Genomic DNA, 20635 nt, shown 5'->3' with positions numbered 1-20635 from the left:
GACAGGAGGCCCTGGCTTATTATCTCAGCAGCTACAGGGGTTGAGCCAACAGACCCTGGCTCCTGCTGGGAGTAGGCTCCTGCTGCCTGCTTTCCAGCCGGGGGCCTGCTCTTTGCTCTCTGATCCCCCCTCCTGTTTGGCCTTCTGGCCCCTACTGGCTGGGTCACTGCCCCCTGGCATCATCGCTCTGAAGCCAGCAATCCTGCTGGGCCATTCACAGGCATAGCCTAGTCGGGGTGGGGGACAGATGTTAGTGCCTTGTCCCACATCCCCCTCCCCCTCAAACACACACATATGCTCAATGTGTGTCAGTGCCCTGGGAAGGGGTCCAGGCAGAGATAGTGATGGGCGGTTGCAGGCTCTGGGGGGATGTAAATGGACTGGGCATGTGTGTGTGCATGTGTGCATGCTTGCGTGTGTACTGGGGAGGCAGTGGCAATAATCAATGTGAGATAGGAGTGTTGTCCTCAGACTGCCCTCCTGGGCAATCACATGCCAGCAGCTTCATCCACACCAGCTGGTGTGCAGGCTTTGGACCACCAAGAAGCTTCCCATACAGGCCCGGGCTTGGTCCCTGAAAATTCCCAGGTACATTCTCTGGCCTATGTGATGGCACTAGGCCGAGGAAGTTGGCCTGGGGTAGCCATATCTCCATAGACACACGCACCAACACACACACCCATCCACCCCACCTCCCACATTTCTTCCCCCCAGATGCCATAACCCTATCAGAAAAAAACTTACTATCTCCACAGACTCAACGCTTCCCCTCCTCCCTGCCTCATGCTATTCTCTCTCCTTTTTGCCAATTCCCCTTCAAAACCTCCTTTTCCCTTTCTTAACTTTTCTAAAGTGCAGGCTGTTATTGATAAAACCCTGGAAAAGAAGTCTCCTGAGGTAGGGGCCCAGAACTCAACTCACTCTTTCTCCAGCCTATGGTGGAACCTTAGGTGAGGATCCTCCCACTTACAGTGCCCATGCTGAGAGTGTTTTAGGTGCTGTACCAGCACCTATAGCCCACAGGTTAGGACGTGGACATAGACGCATGGAGTTACCTACCCTCTCTAAGCAAGAGGTAGAAGCCAGAGTTGTGCTGGGTGTTTGTGAAGGTTGGGGGCAGTCACTGAGAAGACAGCTAGGAGGCAAACTCCTTCCAGAACTGCCGATGGGAACAGCCTGGAGAGAAGCTGGACTTGAAAAGGTGAAGGGCCAGTGTTCAGGCTGTCCATCTGACCTTAAGAAGGGGAGGGAAGGAGAGGACTTCCAGGCCTGCTGGGCCTTCTCCACCCACTCTCTGCCTCACCTTCTACTAGACCCAGGGGCCCAGGGACCCTGAGGGGGCTGGGAATTAGGCTGTGCTGGGGAGGTATTTACTCTCCAGTACTCCCTAGTTGAGCACTGCACCCTCTTTTTGTATTAAATCTGAGTTGGTTCAAAGGGAGAGTATTCTAGAGATACAGAGAATCAGACAAAAAGAGAAACGGACAAAAAGCAGGGAGAGAGAAAAGAGTATCAAGAAGGGGTGAGGTGTAGAAGAGATTTGGGCCAGGAGTTTTGGAAAGGAGGGGAGTGGCCTCACTATTTGTCCAGCCTCCAAACCCAGGATGCCAGAGATTAGGAAGCAGCCTTGCCCATGAGCTGAGCCACAGCCTCCGCTCAGGGAACCCTGAGCAAATAGCCCTGATCCCCACATAAAGGGCCAATTAACTGTGCTGTCTCAGGGAACAAATCCGCTAACAGGGTGACAAGCCCCTAGACGCTGGCAGGTCCTGTGTTTGCTGAGAGGCCGACCGGGAGCAAATCAGGGGATTAGGATGGGGCAGGAGCCACATGGTGGGATGCTGTTTCCTGTCTGCTGCAGCCCTCCCTGCCCTAGAGTAGGGCTGGTGCCAGGACACCGGATTTCTGTCCTGGTTCAGCCTCTGGTGTGATGGAACCCAGGTAACCCGAGTAGGTCAGCAGGAGGCAGAACAGAGGGCTCCTGAAATGGGAATCTGAGGCATCAGAGCAGAGCAAGCAGTCCAGTTTCTCCTTAACAGATGGGCAGACAGGTCCAGAGCGTGGAGTCTTCTCACTGGCAGATATAGGATTGGGACTCACTTCTGGGTTGGTCATTCCTGAAGGGATTGATATTTACTTGTTACCACATCTCTTATCTGAATGCAACCTCGCCCTGGAGTAAGGGTCAGCGTCAAATCCTGTCTCTTAGTATCCGGTGCTTTAGAAGGAATGTGTCACCAGCTCCTCTCCTTCCTACCCCAACTCAAGGTTGGCTCGGATTTAGGTCGTCTGTGCGGCGCCAGATCCCCAGCCCAGCACGGGCGGACAGGGTGCTGAAAGAACAGCTCCCAGGGCGCTACCTCTGGCGAGGCGGTCCCTACGCCCCAACCTCGCCAGCCAGCATTTTGAGCTTTCGGCTTTGCGAAGTCACGCGCAGAGCTGAGGCGAGGGGATAGGAAAACACCTATACACCAATTTGCTTGAGGCCCCGGAGGGCTACCCGAGGACTGAGGGAGGAGTTGTGGGACAAGCCCCCCTCCCTTGACTAAGTCTAGTTCACCTGAACGCTGCTGGCCTGAGATAACCAACTCTTGCCTTAGCTTACTCTGGGGTGTACCACTGTGTGGCACCTGCCCCTCTGGATCTTGACCTGTTCACCTGCTTCCTCCCAATTCGGAAGTAGCCACCCCATGAAAGCACACACAGAGCACTCCTGCTGAACCAGAACCCTACTACTTGCCCATCAGCAGAGCCTTACCCCACATAGAAAGTCCCTGGTCTTTCTTTCCCAACACCCAAGGTCACCTCCAGCCTAGGAAAGTGTGTGTGTGTGTGTGTGTGTGTGTGTGTGTGTGTGTGTGTGTGTGTGTGTGTGTGTGGAGGTGGAGGACTGAGAGATCTTCAGGTATAAAGAACTCCAAAATGTTAGAAGCAGGCTGAGACTGGGTGGGAGGGTTGGGGAGTGTCATACCCCCCAACAAAGACGACAATTATCAAGTCTGAACGGGTTGGCACGAGTTTTGTACCAACCTCATTTCTTCTTTTGCACTTGCTTTTACGGAAATAATATTGCTCTCTTTGTTGTCCCCAGACTCCTTGGTTCCCCTTTAGTCTCCTCCAAAAGGTAAAACAATTTAATAAAATACATCAGAGCAAAGTAATGCAAAAGCATCCAAATAGATGCGAGAGCTATCGAAGTAGATGCGAGATGCCTGGGCTTCCCTGGGCTTTCCCCCTCCAGTTTTATTCCTGTTGAGTATCCTGCAGAAACTACTAAATTAGGGGGTCGGGGGCATGGACTTCCGGGTCAAGACGCCTTATCTCTCGGTTGCAAACAAGACAATGGAGGGGCAAAAGAGTGGACGCACTGCGTAATTATTCTCCACTGCCTCCTCCCCGCCAACTCCCGCCTTAAACCACCCCAGCCGCCCGCACTCCCGCAGCAAAGCCTGGGGACTTCAGAGGGAGTGGAAGCCAGGACTTGGAGAGCTTGGAGAGCTAGAGTAGTAATCTGGCGCTTTGCCTGTTTCCCAAGGGCGGGAGAAAGAGAGGAGGGATTTCTCCTTTGAAGTTAGGCAGGAGGGCAAAGTCCGACAGAGCCTCATCCCTCATCTTAGGTGCTCGGAGACAGGAGAGAAACTCTCCTACAGTGTCCAGAACCCACGCGGGACGCGAGGCGCGGGGCAGGGACTCCCAACTCGCGCGCTACTCGACTCTAGTCTCCGACTCTGCTCTTGGCCGTCGGGGTGCGGGGTGGGAGGGTGGATGGAGGCGGATTAATCCCTTAATTACGCGGTGATCGGCGTGGCACCTGCTTTCCGCTTGCCCAGTTCCCGGGGGACCCCGGCACTGGGGGGTGGAGAGAAGGAAGAGGGAAGGAGGAGGGCAAGCAGAGGCACGCGCGGTACCCAGGCGCGCCGGCAGGAGAGCGGCACCGTGGCTGGGGCAGCGCGCAGAGGCTGTGGAGGGGCTTACGGCTCCCGGCCCGCGGGTCTCAGACCCAGGGGCTGGGCCCCGAGCCCCCCGCCCCGGTCCCAGTTGGGTCGCGCCATGCTGCGCTACCTGCTCAAAACGCTGCTGCAGATGAACCTGTTCGCGGACTCCCTAGCCGGGGACATCTCCAACTCCAGCGACTTGCTCTTCGGCTTCAACTCCTCAGGGGCGGCGCTCAACCAAAGCCTGCTGTCCCCCGGCGATCCTTCTGTCAATGGTGAGAGCTTGCCCCACGGGGACTTCGGATCCAGGGATGGGGGTAAAGTGGGAGGGCGGCGTGGACGGGGAGTCCAAAGCGCTCCTGCCCCAAGGTCCAGGACCGAGCGGCGCCCCCCAGCGCCTCCCAGGGTGGTGGGGACCGACGGATAGTTTGGGGCTTAGAGCACCTGAGTGGGGATATCGGCGGGAGATCGAAGGTTTGGGAGGAGACGGCTGCTGAGTCCATCACTCCTCACCTCCCCAACCGACGCCCACGGCCACCCCAGGTGAGGAGAACCATGGCTGGTGATGGGCATGTCCGGAGTAGGAGAGGCCCGAACCTACGGTAGGGAGGGGAGGGGAGGAGGCGCAGTAGCAGGAAGGCCTGGGCCAAGCCGGGCCACTCGGTGACCCACCCAGGTAACAAGTTTTCCTTCGGGACCCTAAAGTTTTCCAAGAACTCACTTAGGACGAGGGCGAGGAAGCCAAAATGTTAAACGCGGTTGCTACAGAGAGCGACAGGAGCGGCGACCATTTCAGGGAAACTTAGAAGTTTGCCCCTCAGAGGTAGAACTCACCGCCAGCCCACCCCGGCAGAGCTGCGGCGGGCGGGCGGCGCCGGCGGCGAGGTCATTACCGCTAATTACGGTGATTAATAAATGACTAAGACAGTGCGCGCTCCCCGAGCGCTGCGGGAGAGCGGCGAGAGGTGACCGCAAGGAACCAAGGGAGAAGCCCGATTGCGCCCCCTGCCGGCCTCTCCGGGAACTCCCGCTTCCCGGACGCCTTTGCCGTTGATTCCCCGCTAGCCCCAGCCTCCAACCCTCCGCATTCATCCAGTCAAAACCACTCTCGCCTGCTGGACTCCAAGGTGGCAAGAAAGGAGACCCGGGCGATGTATGTGTGCTTGTGAGTGGGGTACTCCAGGTGCTGGGGGAGGAGCCCCGGAGCCCTATTAGCATGGTCATTAGCTATTCATTAGCTGCTGTCGAAGCATCTCCAGAGACCGGGAACGACAGGAAGAAATTCCAGGGAAAGGGTGTCTGCAGCTGTGTCTACAGGAATTAGGGGGAAAGAGCCAACGAGAAGGCTGTAGTATGTGTAGAAAGAGCAGAGAGGAAGAAGATGGGAAATGAGCTGGGATTCTTCAACTTCCTGACCCTCCTAGATTTCCAGAAGTCAAGCCCAGAGCCCGCATCACAGATGCCCAAGACACGCGTCTGCTCCTCCAGCGCTCTTACACTCTTTTCACCACACGTTGTCTCACTTAAACTCGAAATTTTTAGGACGAATGTAGGGAAGGCGTTGATGTTCACATTTTGACACTGAGGAAACAAACTCAGAAAGATGAATAGTAATCCAATGGTCACAAAAGCAACGCGAAGCTTGACAATGATAAACCTATTTCCATTACACCTGAAAGTTATGTGAAGGGGGGAAAAAGGAATGTTGGGGCCTGGAAGAATCTAGAGACTGTAAGGACCAAAATAAGGTAAGGTTGGCCAAGGGGGGAAGAGCCCTTAACTAGTGGTAGAATAGTCATACTCATGGAGCCTTCTCCCAAGTGCTTTACATACACATCGCGGTCATGTGACAGCCCAGTCACCGCTCCCACATTATAGAGAAAGAAACTGCGACTCAGAGAAGTTCAATAACTGACCCTAGTTCTTACAGCTAGGAAGGGTCAGCGTCTGAGATTCTACCCCTGGTCAGTTTCACATTCCTTGAGATCTTCAGCCCTGGGTCGCTCATTTGGTGTCTGGTCTGCCTAAACTGGGACTGCGATAGGATGGAGGAAAAGAGATGGGTGAGAAGCAGAGATTTCCCTCTGGAAGGGCGGAAATCGAGAAAAATTCTTTCCTTCTCGAAGTGGGAGGGAAACCGATCTTGTCCCTAAACCAGTTAAATAAACTCTTCCCGGACAGCACCAGCAGGGGCCAACCCGTGCAGCTGTGTCTCGGTTAGAACTTCTAAGAGCCCGGGCTCGGAAATGAAACCTAACCCACTCCGAGGCTGGAAGCAGGAGGTTCCTGCGGATTTTGGAACAGGGTGGGAGGGGCGGGGGCGGCGGCGGAGGAGGGGAGGTAGAGACAGAAGCGCGGAGGGGGTACCTCGTTATTTAAGGACGCCAGGTTACATGAGGTGGCAGCGACGCCTACTGGCCACTACGCGTTACAAATCCACTGCTGATGAAGCTGGTGGGTGTCTGAGCATAGCTCAGCATAGCTGGCTCCAGGATCCTGAATCCCAAACTGCAGAAGATAAAGCGAACAGAAGTCTATGGGCAAGTGAGGGGCACAGCAGAACACGCAGGTGTATGGATCTGAGTGACTCAGGAAAGTAGGGGAATTCCTTTCTTAATTATTCTTAGCCTTTCTTGGCTACATCAACCCATAGAATAATCTGTTGAAAACTATGCCCTCTCAGAAAAGGAGCGTTACGTACTCTTCCACTACCATTTGCGTTTAATTCCTGTGACTTCTAAGGACCCCAACAAATGACTATCTGGGGTGACAGTAAGAAGGACACTGTGTTAATTTATGGACTCCAGGTTAAGGACCCTTTCTAATCCTAGGCCCCAGCCCATCATTCACATCTTCCCTTTCCTAAGGGATCCCAGGCCGGGTCACAGTCTCCATTTTGCCCGGGCCGTGCGGAGGTGAAGAACCAAGTGTCGGCTCTGGTGCACCGCATATGGTTGTTAACAGATAAAAGACGATCCGTGAACCAGCGCGGGTAGGGGACTGAAGACCAGCCGCCTGGAGGCGCGGTCCACTTGCCATGGCCCAGTCACAACGCACTTAAACTTGGCAGGAGAGGAGGCAGGAGTCTTTAGCCAGCCTAGAAGGCTGGCTAGGAGCTTGAGTCCCGATTCCTCCACTGATTGGCCTGTCCCTAGGCGTCTCCTTTTCAGCCTAAGAAAGAGCGGGGCATCTGCCGCGAAGGAGATACTCGACCCTACAGAGAGGGTGGGCAGGCGGGATTCTTTTTCTCTCTGGAGCTTCGATCTCTCCTCCAACTTCCCGGTCTGAATGCTCTGCCTCACCCCCTACCTTCTACCCAGGGTCAAGGGTCGGGCCGGAGGACGCGATGCCGCGCATCGTGGAGCAGCCGCCAGATCTGCTGGTCTCCCGAGGCGAGCCGGCCACGCTGCCCTGCCGCGCGGAGGGCCGGCCCCGGCCCAACATCGAGTGGTACAAGAATGGGGCACGCGTGGCTACCGCGCGCGAAGACCCGCGCGCACACCGCCTGCTGCTGCCCAGCGGCGCCCTCTTCTTCCCGCGCATCGTGCACGGGCGCCGCGCGCGGCCCGACGAGGGTGTCTACACTTGCGTGGCGCGCAACTACCTAGGGGTGGCGGCTAGTAGAAACGCCTCGCTAGAGGTGGCAGGTGAGAGTCTCAACGGCAGCTGGGTGCTTTCAGAGCCTGGGGGAGGCGGGAAGGCACCGGGTAATCCGACCCAGAGCCAGTCCCAATTTCGGCCCATTAAGCTGCTTCCTCTGGGACCACGACCTTAAGTCTCTAAAACCCTCGCCTTGGCCAGTGGAGGACGTGGGCCTGGTATTTTTGCACCTGGGGAAGAGTTCCGGTCTGCGGTGATCCACCTCTCCCCAAAACACTCTCCTGTGTCCTCACCCAGTTACGCCAACCCACACCCTGTTTATTTCTCTAGTCATTCTATTTCTCCTCTGCAGTCCTCCGCGACGATTTCCGGCAGTCTCCTGGGAACGTGTTGGTGGCAGTAGGGGAGCCGGCGGTAATGGAATGCGTGCCCCCCCGCGGCCACCCGGAGCCTTCCTTGTCCTGGAAGAAGGACGGTGCTAGACTCAAGGAGGAGGAGGGAAGGATCACGGTGAGAGGCGGGGCCGCGGCTGGGGATCCACATGGGGCCCAGGGTCAGGACCAGCGACATCCTGAGAGGCGGGGCCCTAGGGAGGGATCTGGGACCTGTGTCAAAGGAGGAAGGACTGAATCTAAACGTCTTGGAATAGCAGGGGGAATATCTTGGAGGTGATTAGGCAGGAAATTTGAATTCAGGGCATCAGTTGACGAGAGGCTGAGAGTCGGGGATAAATCAGCGTGGTTCGATGGAACTGGTGTAAGAATTTGGGGAGCATGACACCCCAGGGGCTGGTAGGAGGTGGTTTGGGTTGTGGGAGAGAAGACACACCTGAGCCCCACCTTGGACAAATCACTTGAGGATTCCTTATCTGATAAGCTGGTTAACTTCTCTGGTCTTCCTTGGCTTGCTGTGACAACCAAATAAACAAATATGCTTTGACGGCTATAAGGACCAAAGTTTCCATTATTACTCTGCAGACTCGTGGAGGAAAGCTGATGATGTCACACACATTCAAGAGTGATGCAGGGATGTACGTGTGCGTGGCCTCCAACATGGCAGGAGAACGGGAGAGTGGGGCAGCCAAACTTGAGGTCTTGGGTAGGCACATGGGGTACACTCCCTGGGAGGGTGTAGCCCAGGGAGTAAGTAGATGTGCAGACCTCCTGACTATTCATTCCCTCCCTCCCCATAGAGCGTCCCTCATTCCTGCGTAGACCAGTGAATCAGGTGGTCCTGGCTGATGCCCCTGTGGATTTCCCATGCGAGGTGCAGGGGGATCCCCCGCCTCGTCTACACTGGCGCAAGGAAGATGGGGAACTGCCCACGGGCAGGTGAGAAGCCCCCTCCTATGGCCTGTAAGGAGACCCAACCAGCTCAAGAATATACCAACCCCTAGAAAACTTGGGGGGTGGGGGACAAAGGCAGATGCCTCTCACTTGGCAGCACAGAGAAGTCTGTACCCCAGAGTTTGTGTCCCCTGTCCTAACCAGTCCCCACCTCCATTCATAAGCCCATGGGTACCAACTTCTGTCACTGCTGAGGTCGACCTTGTCTTTATATACCCTGATCCCAGGGTCTGTCCTGGGGGAACAAGAAGGAGTCTGTAGCCATGACCAACCCAGCATGGGGGTGGGGAGTGGGACAGGTATGAGATCCGGAGTGACCACAGCCTCTGGATCGGGCATGTGAGGGCTGACGACGAGGGGACTTACACCTGTGTGGCGGAGAACCGTGTGGGCCGCGCAGAGGCATCTGGCTCCCTCAGCGTTCACGGTGAGGCCCCACCTGGGACTGCCTGCAGCAGGGATGAGAGGAGGGAAGACGGAGGATGGGTCCAAGTGGAGAATGAGGAGAAAGGACACAGCGGGAGATATGGGTGTGTTCCCTGAGACTTCCAGAAGGAGAGGAAGGAGGAGAAAGCTAAGCAGGCTTGAGCAAAAGATGGACATCTGCTCCAACTTAAGCCAAGTGTGGACTTCTCTCTCCTGTTCCCTCCATCTGCCTTCTCAGTACCCCTGATTCCCTGTTCCTTTATCTCCCCTCCCTTCTCAGTCCCACCCCAGCTGGTGACCCAGCCCCAGGACCAGATGGCGGCTCCTGGAGAGAGCGTGGCTTTCCAGTGCGAGACCAAAGGAAACCCCCCACCTGCCATCTTCTGGCAGAAGGAGGGAAGTCAAGTAGGTGGCCAGCTGCACAGGACTTGCCACCAGCTTCTCCTCTGGGTCTTAGCCTCCCTCCTTCTACACTCTGCAATCTTTTCTCTGGGGTTCTGTTTTACCTTTGGTCTTCCCAGAAACCCTTGCAGGTCATTTGGGAAGATTAAATAAGAGTGAATATAAAACGTCTGGAACATAACATGTTTAGGTGGTAGGGAATGGTCCTGTATGGTAATTCCTTGGAGAATCTTTCTATTTTAGGCAAGGCTGTCCTGAGGATGTAGCAGATCCAATTAGATCCCTCATCCTCCAGACACCTGGGGCCTGGGCTGTCACACTGCTCTGGGAAGCGAGTACTGTACCAAAAGCTGCTCAGAGTAGAATGTTACTTGCTCTTCTACTTACAAGGGACTTCCATCAGGGGGAGCTCATAGTCACACACACCCCCACCCCTACCCCCCGCTTCGCTTTCAACCTTAGCAAGCAAACCTCAGAATACACAACTGGAATGAGCATTAACTGAAATTATAACATAGGTAACTCCCTCTAAGGGAAGAGTAGGAATTTTGTCACTGAGAAACAGGGTCAGTATAATAAAATAAGTCTGATTAACCACGTCCCACTGGAAACCAGGCCGCCCATTACTTCATTCCAAATCTACAGCCAGTTTTCCATCTTCTCTAGCATCGGGGACTGCTGCGTTTTAATCAGATCCTTAAATGAATAAAAATGCTGATGGTGGTAGCAGGTGGGAGTAGGTATCAATCAGGGGCTCAGCATGGTGCCATTTATCCTGAGACCCAAACCTGCTTCCCTAGCTTCATGTAGCTAATGTAAAATATTAAATCCAGAAAGAAGAGAAATGTACTTACTGTTTATCATGCAATGCATTGAAAGAGTTCCGGTAATTGCTTGATTTAATCCCCATAACTACCCTCTAAGAGTAAAATTTGGGGAAACTGGGGTTCAGGAAGGTTGCCCGAGTTTCTCAATAGAGCTGAGATGTGCACCCCAAAATCATCTAATAAAAATCCCCTGTTCTTGTGAATAGGTTTAACTGGTTTGCCCAAGGTCACAAAACTGGCTGGGGACAGAGTGTGAACTAGGACCTTAGGGATTTGGATTCTGGGGTTGAGAATGGGGATCTCTCCCTGCCAGCTGCCAGCTCATTCCCACCTTGGTTTCTTGCTCTGTCCTCAGGCCTTGCTATTCCCCAGTCAGTCGCTTCAGCCCACCGGGCGCTTCTCAGTCTCTCCGCGAGGCCAGCTCAACATCACCGAAGTGCAAAGCGGGGATGCTGGCTACTACGTGTGCCAGGCTGTCAGTGTGGCCGGCAGCATCCTGGCCAAGGCTCTGTTGGAGGTAAAAGGAGGTATGTGTCCACGGATTTAGGAAGGAAATAATAGCTTAAAGAGATCCGTTTTTCTTGGATTCTATGCAATAAGTCTGCAAGGGGAGAGGCATGTTCCTGAGGCATGTCCTTGAAATTTGGAAATCAGGAACGGAAACCACTAATAGATGGCTGGTCCCAGGCAGAGACTACAGATGGTGATGAAAGCTCCTCCAATATCCAGGGGGAGAGGGAGTGAAGGAGCAGAGGATGAGGACAAGGGGCTGGTTGCTTGAACACAGGATCCTCCACTGAGGTGCCCAAGTTCTTCCTTTCTCAGCCTCCCTGGATGGACTACCTCCCATCATCCTCCAGGGACCAACCAATCAGACACTGGCACTTGGCTCCTCTGTGTGGCTGCCATGCAGAGTGACCGGGAAACCTCAACCTAGTGTCCAATGGAAGAAGGATGGGCAGTGGCTGCAGGGGGATGACCTTCAGATCAACTTAATGGCCAACGGTACCCTGTACATCGCCAATGTGCAGGCGAGTCTCACTCCTGGGGCCCAAGTAACAGAATAGCCACATGGCCCACATGCCCAACTCCATTAGCTGCTGCGACTTCAATGCCATCTCTGCACCTCTGCTCTCAGATCACCTAGAGTGTACAGCATCCTCTTCATCCTTCCCACTTCCTTCCCACCTGGAGGTGGCATATCCACTTCCACCCCCTCGGCCTAACTTGCCCCACTCCCAGTTTGCCAGTCCTCTACCTCTCCTACAGGAGATACACATGGGATCTTACAGCTGTGTGGCCACGAGTTCCATGGGGAAGGCCACCTGGAATGGCTGGCTTAGGAGGCGGGGTGAGCTTTTCTTTTGTTCTCTTGTTTTGCGAGCACCTTTCTCCAAACCTGCTTCAAAGGTGGTCAACACCTCCCCAACCCCCAGGACTGGTTTGATCTTCCAATGCCATGGCCATGGTGGTGGGGAGGAGGACAGAAGGGTGCCCTTGGGAGGCAGATATGAGCAGGAGTTAGTTCACTGTGTCCCCTTTCTACCGTCACCACTGTCACAGCTCTACAGCTCTTCTGGGAAGGAGAAAGGTTACACCGGGGCCATCTTTCCCCCATCCTTCTACTTAAAGATTATCTCCTCACTGCAGAAGAATGGGGAGTGTCACCAGACCCCCCTACAGAACCCAGTACCCCTCCGGGACCTCCCTCTCAGCCAGTAGTCACCGAGATCACCAAGAACAGCATTACCCTGACCTGGAAGCCCAACCCCCAAGCTGGGGCCACAGCCACCTCTTATGTGATAGAGGCCTTCAGGTATGGAGGAAGTTTTGAATGCAAACCTGGAAAGCTCCAAGGAGGGGCTCCGATGTCCTGAAGGTCTTTGCTGTTGTGGGAAGAGTTTTGCCAGTTCTGTCTCCCAGGGTGAGGAGGTAGTAGGGGCCACAGAGAATGGCTGAGATGCATTAGACAGGTTGGGCACAGAGAACTCTGTTACCTCTTTTCTGTTGTAGCCAAGCTGCTGGCAACACATGGCGGACAGTGGCAGATGGCGTGCAGCTGGAGACGCACACCATCAGCGGTCTGCAGCCCGATACCATCTACCTGTTCCTGGTGCGAGCTGTAGGAGCCTGGGGCCTCAGTGAGCCCAGCCCCGTCTCTGAGCCCATCCGCACGCAGGGTGAGGCCAGGGTCCCCATCCGCACGCAGGGTGAGGCCAGGGTTCCCGGATCATGGGTCTGATATGCAACAATGCCGAGCACACCCCCCCCCCAATCATAGCAACTTCCTAGTTCCGGTTCTGTCCTGGGGACCTGGCCTGGAATAAGAAGGGCATGCTTCCCTTTCACTGAGGGAACCAAGAGATGAGGAGAGAGAGAGAGAGAAAGAGAGAGAGAAAGGGAGAAACAGAGAGAGAGAGAGAGAGAGAGAGAGAGAGAGGGAGAGAGAGGGAGAGAGGGAGAGAGGGGGAGAGAGAGACTGATTCAGTCATCTTGGTAGCTCCTCATTTCTGAGCCTTTTACCACAGATAATGCACATTATAAGGACTAGAGGGAACTTCAAAGGGTCATCTTCACGTAAGAGATGAGGAACAAGGCCTTTAGAGGGCGCATATATAGTTACACAGAAAAAAAATATTCTTGTTAGCTGGACGCTCTGGCCCACCTCTGGAAGCCGTTCCCCTGACCAGTCTGCTCCTGCCCCTGGGATGTGCTCGAAGGATTAAGTAGTGGCCTGGGGGACAGGGCAGAGGTAGGACATAGACACACACTCTCAGTCCTGACTCCCTGTTCCTGGTGGCCCCTGCTGAGTGGGCTCTTTGGTCAGTAGACAGCAACCCATCCAGGCCAGTGGAGGATCCATGGAGAGGCCAGCGGGGACTGGCTGAAGTGGCTGTGCGAATACAGGAGCCCATGGTCCTTGGGCCCCGGACCCTGCAGGTGTCCTGGACTGTGAGTGTGGCATAGGGATGAAGTTAGGGTTGGAGACGATGAAGGGGGACATAGGGGCCTTCAAGAATGGGTATGGGGGAGTGGGAGGTGAGGCTGGGGAAGATGGGGTGAGTGGAGGAGGGGCTGGGACTGGAGGACTTGTGTGTCCAGCCTCTCCCTCTGGTATGCCTTGTCTCATCTCCCACAGGCAGACGGCCCCGTCCAGCTGGTGCAAGGTTTCCGGGTGTCTTGGAGGGTAGCAAGTCCTGATGGGGGAAGCTGGACAGTGCTGGACCTACAGTCCCCAAGCCAGCAAAGTACTGTGCTAAGAGGACTCCCCCCAGGGACCCAAATTCAGATCAAGGTGCAAGCTCAAGGCCAGGAGGGGCTGGGGACTGAAAGCCCCTTGGTGACCAGGAGCATTCCTGAGGAGGGTAAGGGGGTGGGGCACAGAGCTGATGGATGGACAAGAGGGAAGAGGGAGTGGGAGGGGGGATGAAGATCTGCCTTGGGGAGAGCAAGGAGCAGGTGGGAAGGAAGGATGCCTCTCAGTGCCCTAAGATGATAGAACTGGGGCCATGAGGGGCAGCTTGCAATGACTGTCTGTGTCCTTCTCACCATGCTCCACCCTGGCCCAGCCCCCAGTGGTCCCCCCCAGGGAGTGGCAGTGGCCTTGGGGGGTGAAGGCAACAGCAGTATCACTGTGTCCTGGGAACCTCCGCTCCCCTCCCAGCAAAATGGGGTCATCAAGGAATATCAGGTGCAGGCTTGGAGAAGGGACTGGGTGGGCGGGATGGGGAGTGGAGGGAGAGGGAGGACCGAGGAGCTAGGATTATGGAGGAGGGAATCTAGGACTGGCTTTGGGACTGGGGATAAGGTTGGGGGAGAGAAGTTTCAGCGTGTTCTCTCCATATTGAATTACTCATGGCTAAGTCCCTTCTACCATTCAGAGCTTCAAGTTTCCCCGCGAGACCAGAATGTATTTCTGACTCTTTAAATCTGGGTCTCGGCCTCCAGATTTGGTGCCTGAGCAATGAGAGCCGCTTCCACCTCAACCGGTCGGCGGCAGGCTGGGCGCGCTCGGCGGTTCTCCGGGGACTGATGCCCGGTCTCCTCTACCGGGCCCAGGTCGCGGCGGCCACCAGCGCGGGCGTAGGCGTGGCCAGTGCCCCGGTGTCAGTGCAGCTGCGTGAGTCCGGAGGGGGTGGGAGGGCCGGGCTGGGATTTAAGAGGGGGTTCTGGGGGTCAGGAACGGCCTCTTCCTAGCTCCCGGGTTTCCAGGACGCTACTCCCCTCACCTCTCTGACCCCCGCAGCGTCCGCGCCGGAGCTGGAGCCTGGGCTCGAGGTGGGCCCAGGGCTGGCAGAGCGGCTGGCGAGGGTGCTGCGGGAGCCCGCCTTCCTCGCGGGCAGCGGCGCAGCCTGCGGGGCGCTGCTCCTCGGGCTCTGCGCCGCCCTCTACCGGCGCCGGAGGCAGCGCAAGGAGCTCAGTCACTACACCGGTGAGAGCCGGCCCTGGGGGGGAGCGCGGGCCCCGGGCACTCCGGCGTCTGGGAGACCGGAAGGCGGGCCTCGGCGTGGGCGGAGCCTGGAGATCCCGCCCCACAGGGAGGAAGGCGGGGAGGGTGGAAAGGGGGAAGGGGAGGGGCTCAACAGCTCAGTGTTGGGGGCGTGGTCGGGGGAGGGGTCGCACAGGAGCTCAGCCCCTTGGGTGGGGGCGGGGTGTCCCGGTGGCTGTAGCGACTAGGGTGGGAAAGGGTTGGGCTCGGAGGGGGCGGGGAGGGACCTGAGTCCGCGGAGCGGTTGAATCACCCTTAAAACACCTCGGAAAGGAGCAGGCTTTGCCGGCAGCCTCAGTAGAGAAGGGGCTAACCTGGGGAGGAGGTGGTGAACTCACTTATGGAGGGTCGGGGTCTGGCGGGGGTTGTGACGTGGATCCCAAGCAGCAAATTGTGAGGCAGGATCTGGATGGAAAGGTAGAGTCCGCTGAAAGGAGGTGACATGAGTTGGTGCTTCTCTCTGGGAAGGGGCGAGTCTGGAGAGATCTGAGATCTCTTAGGAAAATGGTTCCCAACCTTCACTACACGCAGGAATCACTTGGGGAGCTGTAGAAAAATACTGGCGACTGAGTCTCACCCCTAGGAATTCTGATGAAATTGGTCCAGATTACAACCTGAGTAGTGAAATTGGGACCAGGGCCAAGGAATGGACAAGAATATGAATATTTCTGACTTTTCTCCCCATTTCCCCTCTTCTTTCTCCCACGGGTTCCTTTTTGGAAGCCTCCTTTGCCTACACACCTGCAGGTAAGCCATCTCTACCCCGGGGGGTTCAGACCTCAAATACAGGCGCTTCTCACAGTCTCCCCCTCACCTTCCCCAGTGTCCTTCCCACACTCAGAGGGCTTGTCTGCAGCCAGTTCCAGGTAATTAATTCTCTTAACTCACCTCCCAAGGACAGTCCCCTTCACAGAGAGACACTCCCTTCCTCTCCAGGCCTTCGGCCTCCTGGTGACCACCTCCAACCTCCCACCCCCACAGTCACGCCTGCCTCCCTTATCTCGAGGGCCTCTTCAGGTTCTCTGTCCCCAGTGTTCACCTGCTGTCCCTCAGGCCACCCATGGGCCTTGGCCCGGCTCCCTACCCGTGGCTGGTAGACTCATGGCCCCACCCATCTCGAAGCCCCTCAGCCCAGGAGCCCAGGGGAAGTTCCTGCCCCAGTAATCCTGACCCAGACGACAGATACTACAATGGTGAGTTGTGCTAATTCCCTCACGGGTACCCCAGGCCCTGCACCTCTCTCCTTTCCACCTACTGGGGCAAACTGAAGGGGGTCAGGGAGCCCCAGTCTTCCTGAGGCTGGTGGGCCCTTGGGAGGCTGTGAGTTGGCGGAGCCTCTCTTGTGTCTAACCTTTACCCTGGGCTGGGGTGGGGGAGGAAGTTGATCCGGTGAAATCTCCTATTGCCCTCCATTCTCCTGTTCTCTGTTTTCTGTCTCTGCCCCGTTTCCTCCCCTGGCCTCCCTCTCTCTCCCCCTCAGAAGCAGGGATCTCCCTTTACCTGGCTCAGACGGCCCGGGGCACCGCCGCCTCTGCTGAGGGTCCTGTCTACAGCACCATTGACCCGGCTGGCGAGGAGCTGCAGACCTTCCACGGGGGTTTCCCCCCACATCCCTCAGGGGATCCAGGCACCTGGAGCCCGTATGCACCTCCAGAATGGAGCCAGGGGGAAAGCGGTATGACTCCGTTCCCAACACCCCCATTTTAGCCCTGAACACTGTCGCCCCAAAGACTATTCTCCACCCTCCCTGGGACCTAGCCCAACACTCCCCTCTGATGTGTCCCACCTCTGCCTCTTTCCTGACCGTATCCTGGCATGCCCCCACCCTGCCCTCCTCAGGAGCCAGGGGAGGCAAAGTAAAGCTCCTGGGAAAACCGGTACAGATGCCCTCTCTCAGCTGGCCAGAAGCCCTGCCACCTCCGCCCCCTTCCTGTGAACTGAGCTGTCTAGAAGGGCCTGAGGAGGAGCTGGAGGGCAGGTAAGGATGCACCCTGCCTGCAGATGCCCAGGATACATGGGACCAGCCCAGGGCCTCCTGTTGGGGGAGGGCGGAGACGCTGGGATAAGAAGGGAAGCGGGCAATCCCTACCCTCCTTCCTCTCTGCCCTTAGCTCAGAGCCAGAAGAGTGGTGTCCACCATTGCCCGAGAGGAGCCACGTGGCAGAGCCCAGCTCCAGCGGGGGTTGCTTGGTCCCTCCATCCCGAGGGGAAACCCCCTCTCCCACGCCATCCTATGGACAGCAGTCCACAGCCACTCTGACCCCCTCACCTCCTGACCCTCCACAGCCCCCCTCTGACATTCCCCATCTCCATCAGATGCCCAGGTAGGAAGGTGTATGGTACCTTGCATTTACAGGCCCTTGGTACATATATACTCAGGGGTGAATGGATGGGTGGATAAATGGATGGATGGGTGAGTCCAGGGTGCAGAGGTCTCATGGCTTTATCTGAGTAGAAGTGTGATTTGGGGAGAAATGTGGAGGATGACAAGGTCTCTCCCTCCCTTTGGACTGTTTCTCCATTGGAGTGACTGCAGGCTCCCTGGGGCATATCAAAGATGGCTTTCCTCATGCTTCACTAGCTTGGGAGCCTTGTGGGGGATGGGCTGTGTCTTATTCATCTGAGTATCAGACTGATTGTCCAGCACAATGCCTGGCACACAGTAGGCATTTTTTTGCTGAGCTAACAAATGTCATTGCAGGAGGGCACTCCTTGGGCCAAGTGCCCCTCACAGTGTGTCCCAGCCCACTTTGAGTAGCCATGAAGGGAGGCCTGCTGTCCTGGGTACTGGCCCCACAGCCCCCCATCACCTCAGTCCCAGCTCTGTCCCTAGTACAGCCAGCAGTGCCCCAGGTGAGTCTGTAGGACCCTCAACTCGCCCCCACCCCTCCATACCCTCCGAGCTTGTCCCCCTCCCCCTCAAGCCCCTTTCCCAATCTGCTCTTACTTTCTCCTCTCCCCTCTCCCAATGCCACAGGGCGACCCCGGCAGGTGCCTGGGGAGATGACTCCTCCACTTCATGGGCCCCGTGCCCGAATCCGGAAGAAACCCAAGGCTCTTCCCTACAGGCGGGAGCGCAGTCCTGGGGGTGAGGGGGCCTTGGGCCTGGGAGGTGGTGACAGTGGTTGGGACAGGCAGGAAACTAAGGGGAGCTCAGGTGGCTGGCGGAGGGAAGCGAGTGAACCCAAATCTTGGGCTGTTCGGTTGCAGCCTCCTGGTGCAGGGAGTGGGAGTGGGAGAAAGACTGGTGTCAGGAGAAGCCGGAGACTCTGCTGAACACAGATCTCTCTCCAGACTTGCCCCCACCACCCTTGCCGCCACCAGAGGAAGAGGCCAGCTGGGCCTTGGGGCTGAGAGCAGCAGGCAGCTTGTCCTCCTTGGAACGGGAGCGGGAGCACAGTGGGGAGAGGAGAATGGTGCAGGCCGGGCCCCTGGGGGCCCAGCGGGGGCCCCACCCAGCTGGTAAGGAGGGCCGCTGCTGCGCAAGAAGGTGGGCCTTGGGACTGGAGCCTAATAGTGTAGTACAGATGGCGCCATTGAGGATTCTCAGTCCAGCCCACCCCTGACTTTCAGCTGAGTTTGTGCATTTGATCAACATCAAAGACACTTGTCTCTCTAGCTCCCTCTGGGCAGAATTCCTTGAAGTCCCCAAGTTGTGTCCTTTCCCACGACTGAAGCCCAGATGTGAGAAGAGTTGGGGCTAGGGGCTCTGTCCCTTCTTTCCCAAGGCTTTCTCTGCATCAAAGTTCCCTCCGGGTTTCTGAGCACGGACTGGGCACTCCGCTTCTCCTCAGCCCCAGGATGGTCTGCCCTCAACTCTTCTTCCAGAGCTGGGATTGTGGTTGTGGTGGCACGGCGGGCAAGCTGCGATGTCCTGCCCCCTGCCTGGCCCAACTGCCCTTCTGTCTTGTGCTGCAGAAGAGGCCTGGCTCCCCTACAGCCGACCAAGCTTCCTGTCCCGGGGCCAGGGCACCAGCACCTGTTCCACCGCCGGCAGCAACTCTTCAAGAGGCTCCGACAGTTCTCGGGGCTCCCGGGGCCCTGGCAGGAGTCGGAGCCGGAGCCGGAGCCAGAGCCAAAGGCCAGGACAGAAACGTGGAGAGGTGGGGGCTGGGGATGGCATAAAATGAGAGTGCGGGGCAGAGGAGGTTGGGCCAAGGGGTAACTAAAAATAGGAAGGTAGACAGGGCTTCTGGGGGATGTGTAAAAAGAAGGGGACCCAGTAAGCAAAGAGGAAGGGAGAAATTCTGTAGAACAAGTGACAAAGAGTGAAGATGTGATGACTAAGAGAGGGGCCTGGGCTCTGTAGGGAAGCTGGATCAGGAGACAGGCTGATGAGAAAAGAAAGTCCATCCCCACTGTGGCCTGTTTGCCCTAGGCCAGGGCCTTACAAGCCAGCCCCCCACCCCAACTCTTCTCTTTCTCTCTCTAGGAACCAAGATGACCTTTGATGAACTATCAGAAGTTCCATGGGGAAGGGTTTGTCCCTGGGCCAGGAGCCTGGATTGGAGCCCTGCCCCTGGTGAAGGAGGGGTGAGCAGAGAGGGGCAGGGAGGGGGTCTCTCCCTTCTCGGCAATGATGTGTGGGGCTCCCTGAGGAATTGGCTTAGAAGTCAGAGAGCCACCTTCCCTTGCCATCTGAGACCCATTCATAGAAAGGACAATAAAAAGAGTCTGATCAGGGCCCCGGGCCACATGTGTCTGGTTTTGTGCGGGATGTGGGGAGGAAGAGGGCTGCGAGCGTGTGTGTATCATTTGAACTTTTTCTGTACCAGGTACGGACAGGGCTAAGAGATGTCACCTGTCCTCCTTCTCAAAGAAGCTGAAGCCAGTCTCCCCAGTTACAACCAAGGGGACTTTCCAAATAACCAACAGTGAGAAACTTGTCCCGCCTTCCGAGAGTCGAGCCAGGCCCTCTGTTGGTTCCCCTCTCTGAGCTGTGGCTACTGGCTACTCTCCTATCAGGAAATATGCCTCGCAAGTGGTTTTTAAAAACTCAAAGACAGGAGGAGCTAAGAAGGAAAAACAGGCTTTTTCAGACCCCTACCCACACCCTGTCACAGATGGTGTGCGCAGACGGGCACCTCTTGGCCAGATTAGGCCCAGATGTAATGGGCTGGGCTGGAAGAGAATTTTTTTTAATTTTGTTCCTGAATGTCACAGTCCCCATCACTCCTCCACCCACAGCTCATGCCACTCACTGGTCACCCAAGCTCTGTTTCCTTCTCACTCAGCAACTGCCCTGGGCTCTCAGGGGGTGGCCGCTGACCTCCAGTCCCAGGCTCTCACCTCTCCTGCCACTGTGACCTAAGTGTGTACAAATTCCTTTTTCTGATTCAGTCTGGCAAAATGGCATGTTTTCAAAAGGAATTTTACCAGGAAGCTAAAAGAAAAACAAAGTCCAAAAAAAGAAAAGCAAATAAAGAGGAACGGATGTGTATCTGGAGCACAGATTCCTCATCCTGAGATCACTGCCCTCTAGCCAGACGGGCTTGATGACGGAGGCAGCGCAGTGCTCCGGCCATCACAGTGCTCTGACCATCACTTCAGGCAGCGCAGTGCTCTGGCCCCGCCTCACTCAGCTGCTGGGCTTTGGAGGATTCTCACCTT

The 20635-nt window shown here is 56.4% G+C and overlaps 1 protein-coding gene across 5 annotated transcripts; it reads left to right on the top strand.

Moving 5' to 3' along the window:
• Positions 1 to 4050: 4050 nt before the first annotated feature.
• Positions 4051 to 19709, top strand: ROBO3 (roundabout guidance receptor 3). 5 transcript variants are annotated; one of them, XM_072954154.1, is made up of 28 exons: positions 4051 to 4210; positions 7256 to 7582; positions 7888 to 8045; positions 8513 to 8633; positions 8728 to 8866; positions 9181 to 9308; positions 9588 to 9712; positions 10892 to 11063; positions 11362 to 11567; positions 11806 to 11887; positions 12187 to 12352; positions 12550 to 12716; positions 13367 to 13488; positions 13676 to 13901; positions 14106 to 14227; positions 14485 to 14656; positions 14783 to 14968; positions 15749 to 15772; positions 15849 to 15891; positions 16079 to 16218; positions 16506 to 16700; positions 16865 to 17003; positions 17137 to 17349; positions 17727 to 17878; positions 18003 to 18113; positions 18320 to 18487; positions 18944 to 19128; positions 19458 to 19709. In XM_072954154.1, the coding sequence occupies exons 1-28, from the start codon at positions 4051 to 4053 to the stop codon at positions 19467 to 19469; spliced, it is 4161 nt and encodes a 1386-aa protein (XP_072810255.1). In that variant the 3' UTR covers positions 19470 to 19709. The 5 variants fall into 5 exon arrangements, with proteins under 5 accessions (XP_072810255.1, XP_031526246.2, XP_031526245.2 ...); XM_031670385.2 differs by lacking the exons at positions 4051 to 4210; positions 7256 to 7582; positions 7888 to 8045; ... (12 more) ...; positions 14485 to 14656; positions 14783 to 14968 and adding an exon at positions 15267 to 15442; XM_031670386.2 differs by lacking the exons at positions 4051 to 4210; positions 7256 to 7582; positions 7888 to 8045; ... (12 more) ...; positions 14485 to 14656; positions 15849 to 15891 and having other exon boundaries at positions 14964 to 14968.
• The last annotated feature ends 926 nt before the right edge of the window (positions 19710 to 20635 follow it).

Source organism: Vicugna pacos, chromosome 33 (genome assembly GCF_048564905.1).
Source record: "Vicugna pacos chromosome 33, VicPac4, whole genome shotgun sequence".
Classification (NCBI taxonomy): Eukaryota; Metazoa; Chordata; class Mammalia; order Artiodactyla; family Camelidae; genus Vicugna; species Vicugna pacos.
This window is presented reverse-complemented; position numbering and strand designations above follow the sequence as displayed.

Excerpts from the sequence above, each read along its gene's own strand:
- ROBO3 (XM_072954154.1), top strand. The coding sequence starts at position 4,051 with ATGCTGCGCTACCTGCTCAAAACGCTGCTGCAGATGAACCTGTTCGCG. Across the intron at positions 7,583-7,887 it reads CGCCTCGCTAGAGGTGGCAG|TCCTCCGCGACGATTTCCGG; the intron begins GTGAGAGTCTCA and ends TCTCCTCTGCAG. Across the intron at positions 14,657-14,782 it reads CCCGGTGTCAGTGCAGCTGC|CGTCCGCGCCGGAGCTGGAG; the intron begins GTGAGTCCGGAG and ends TGACCCCCGCAG.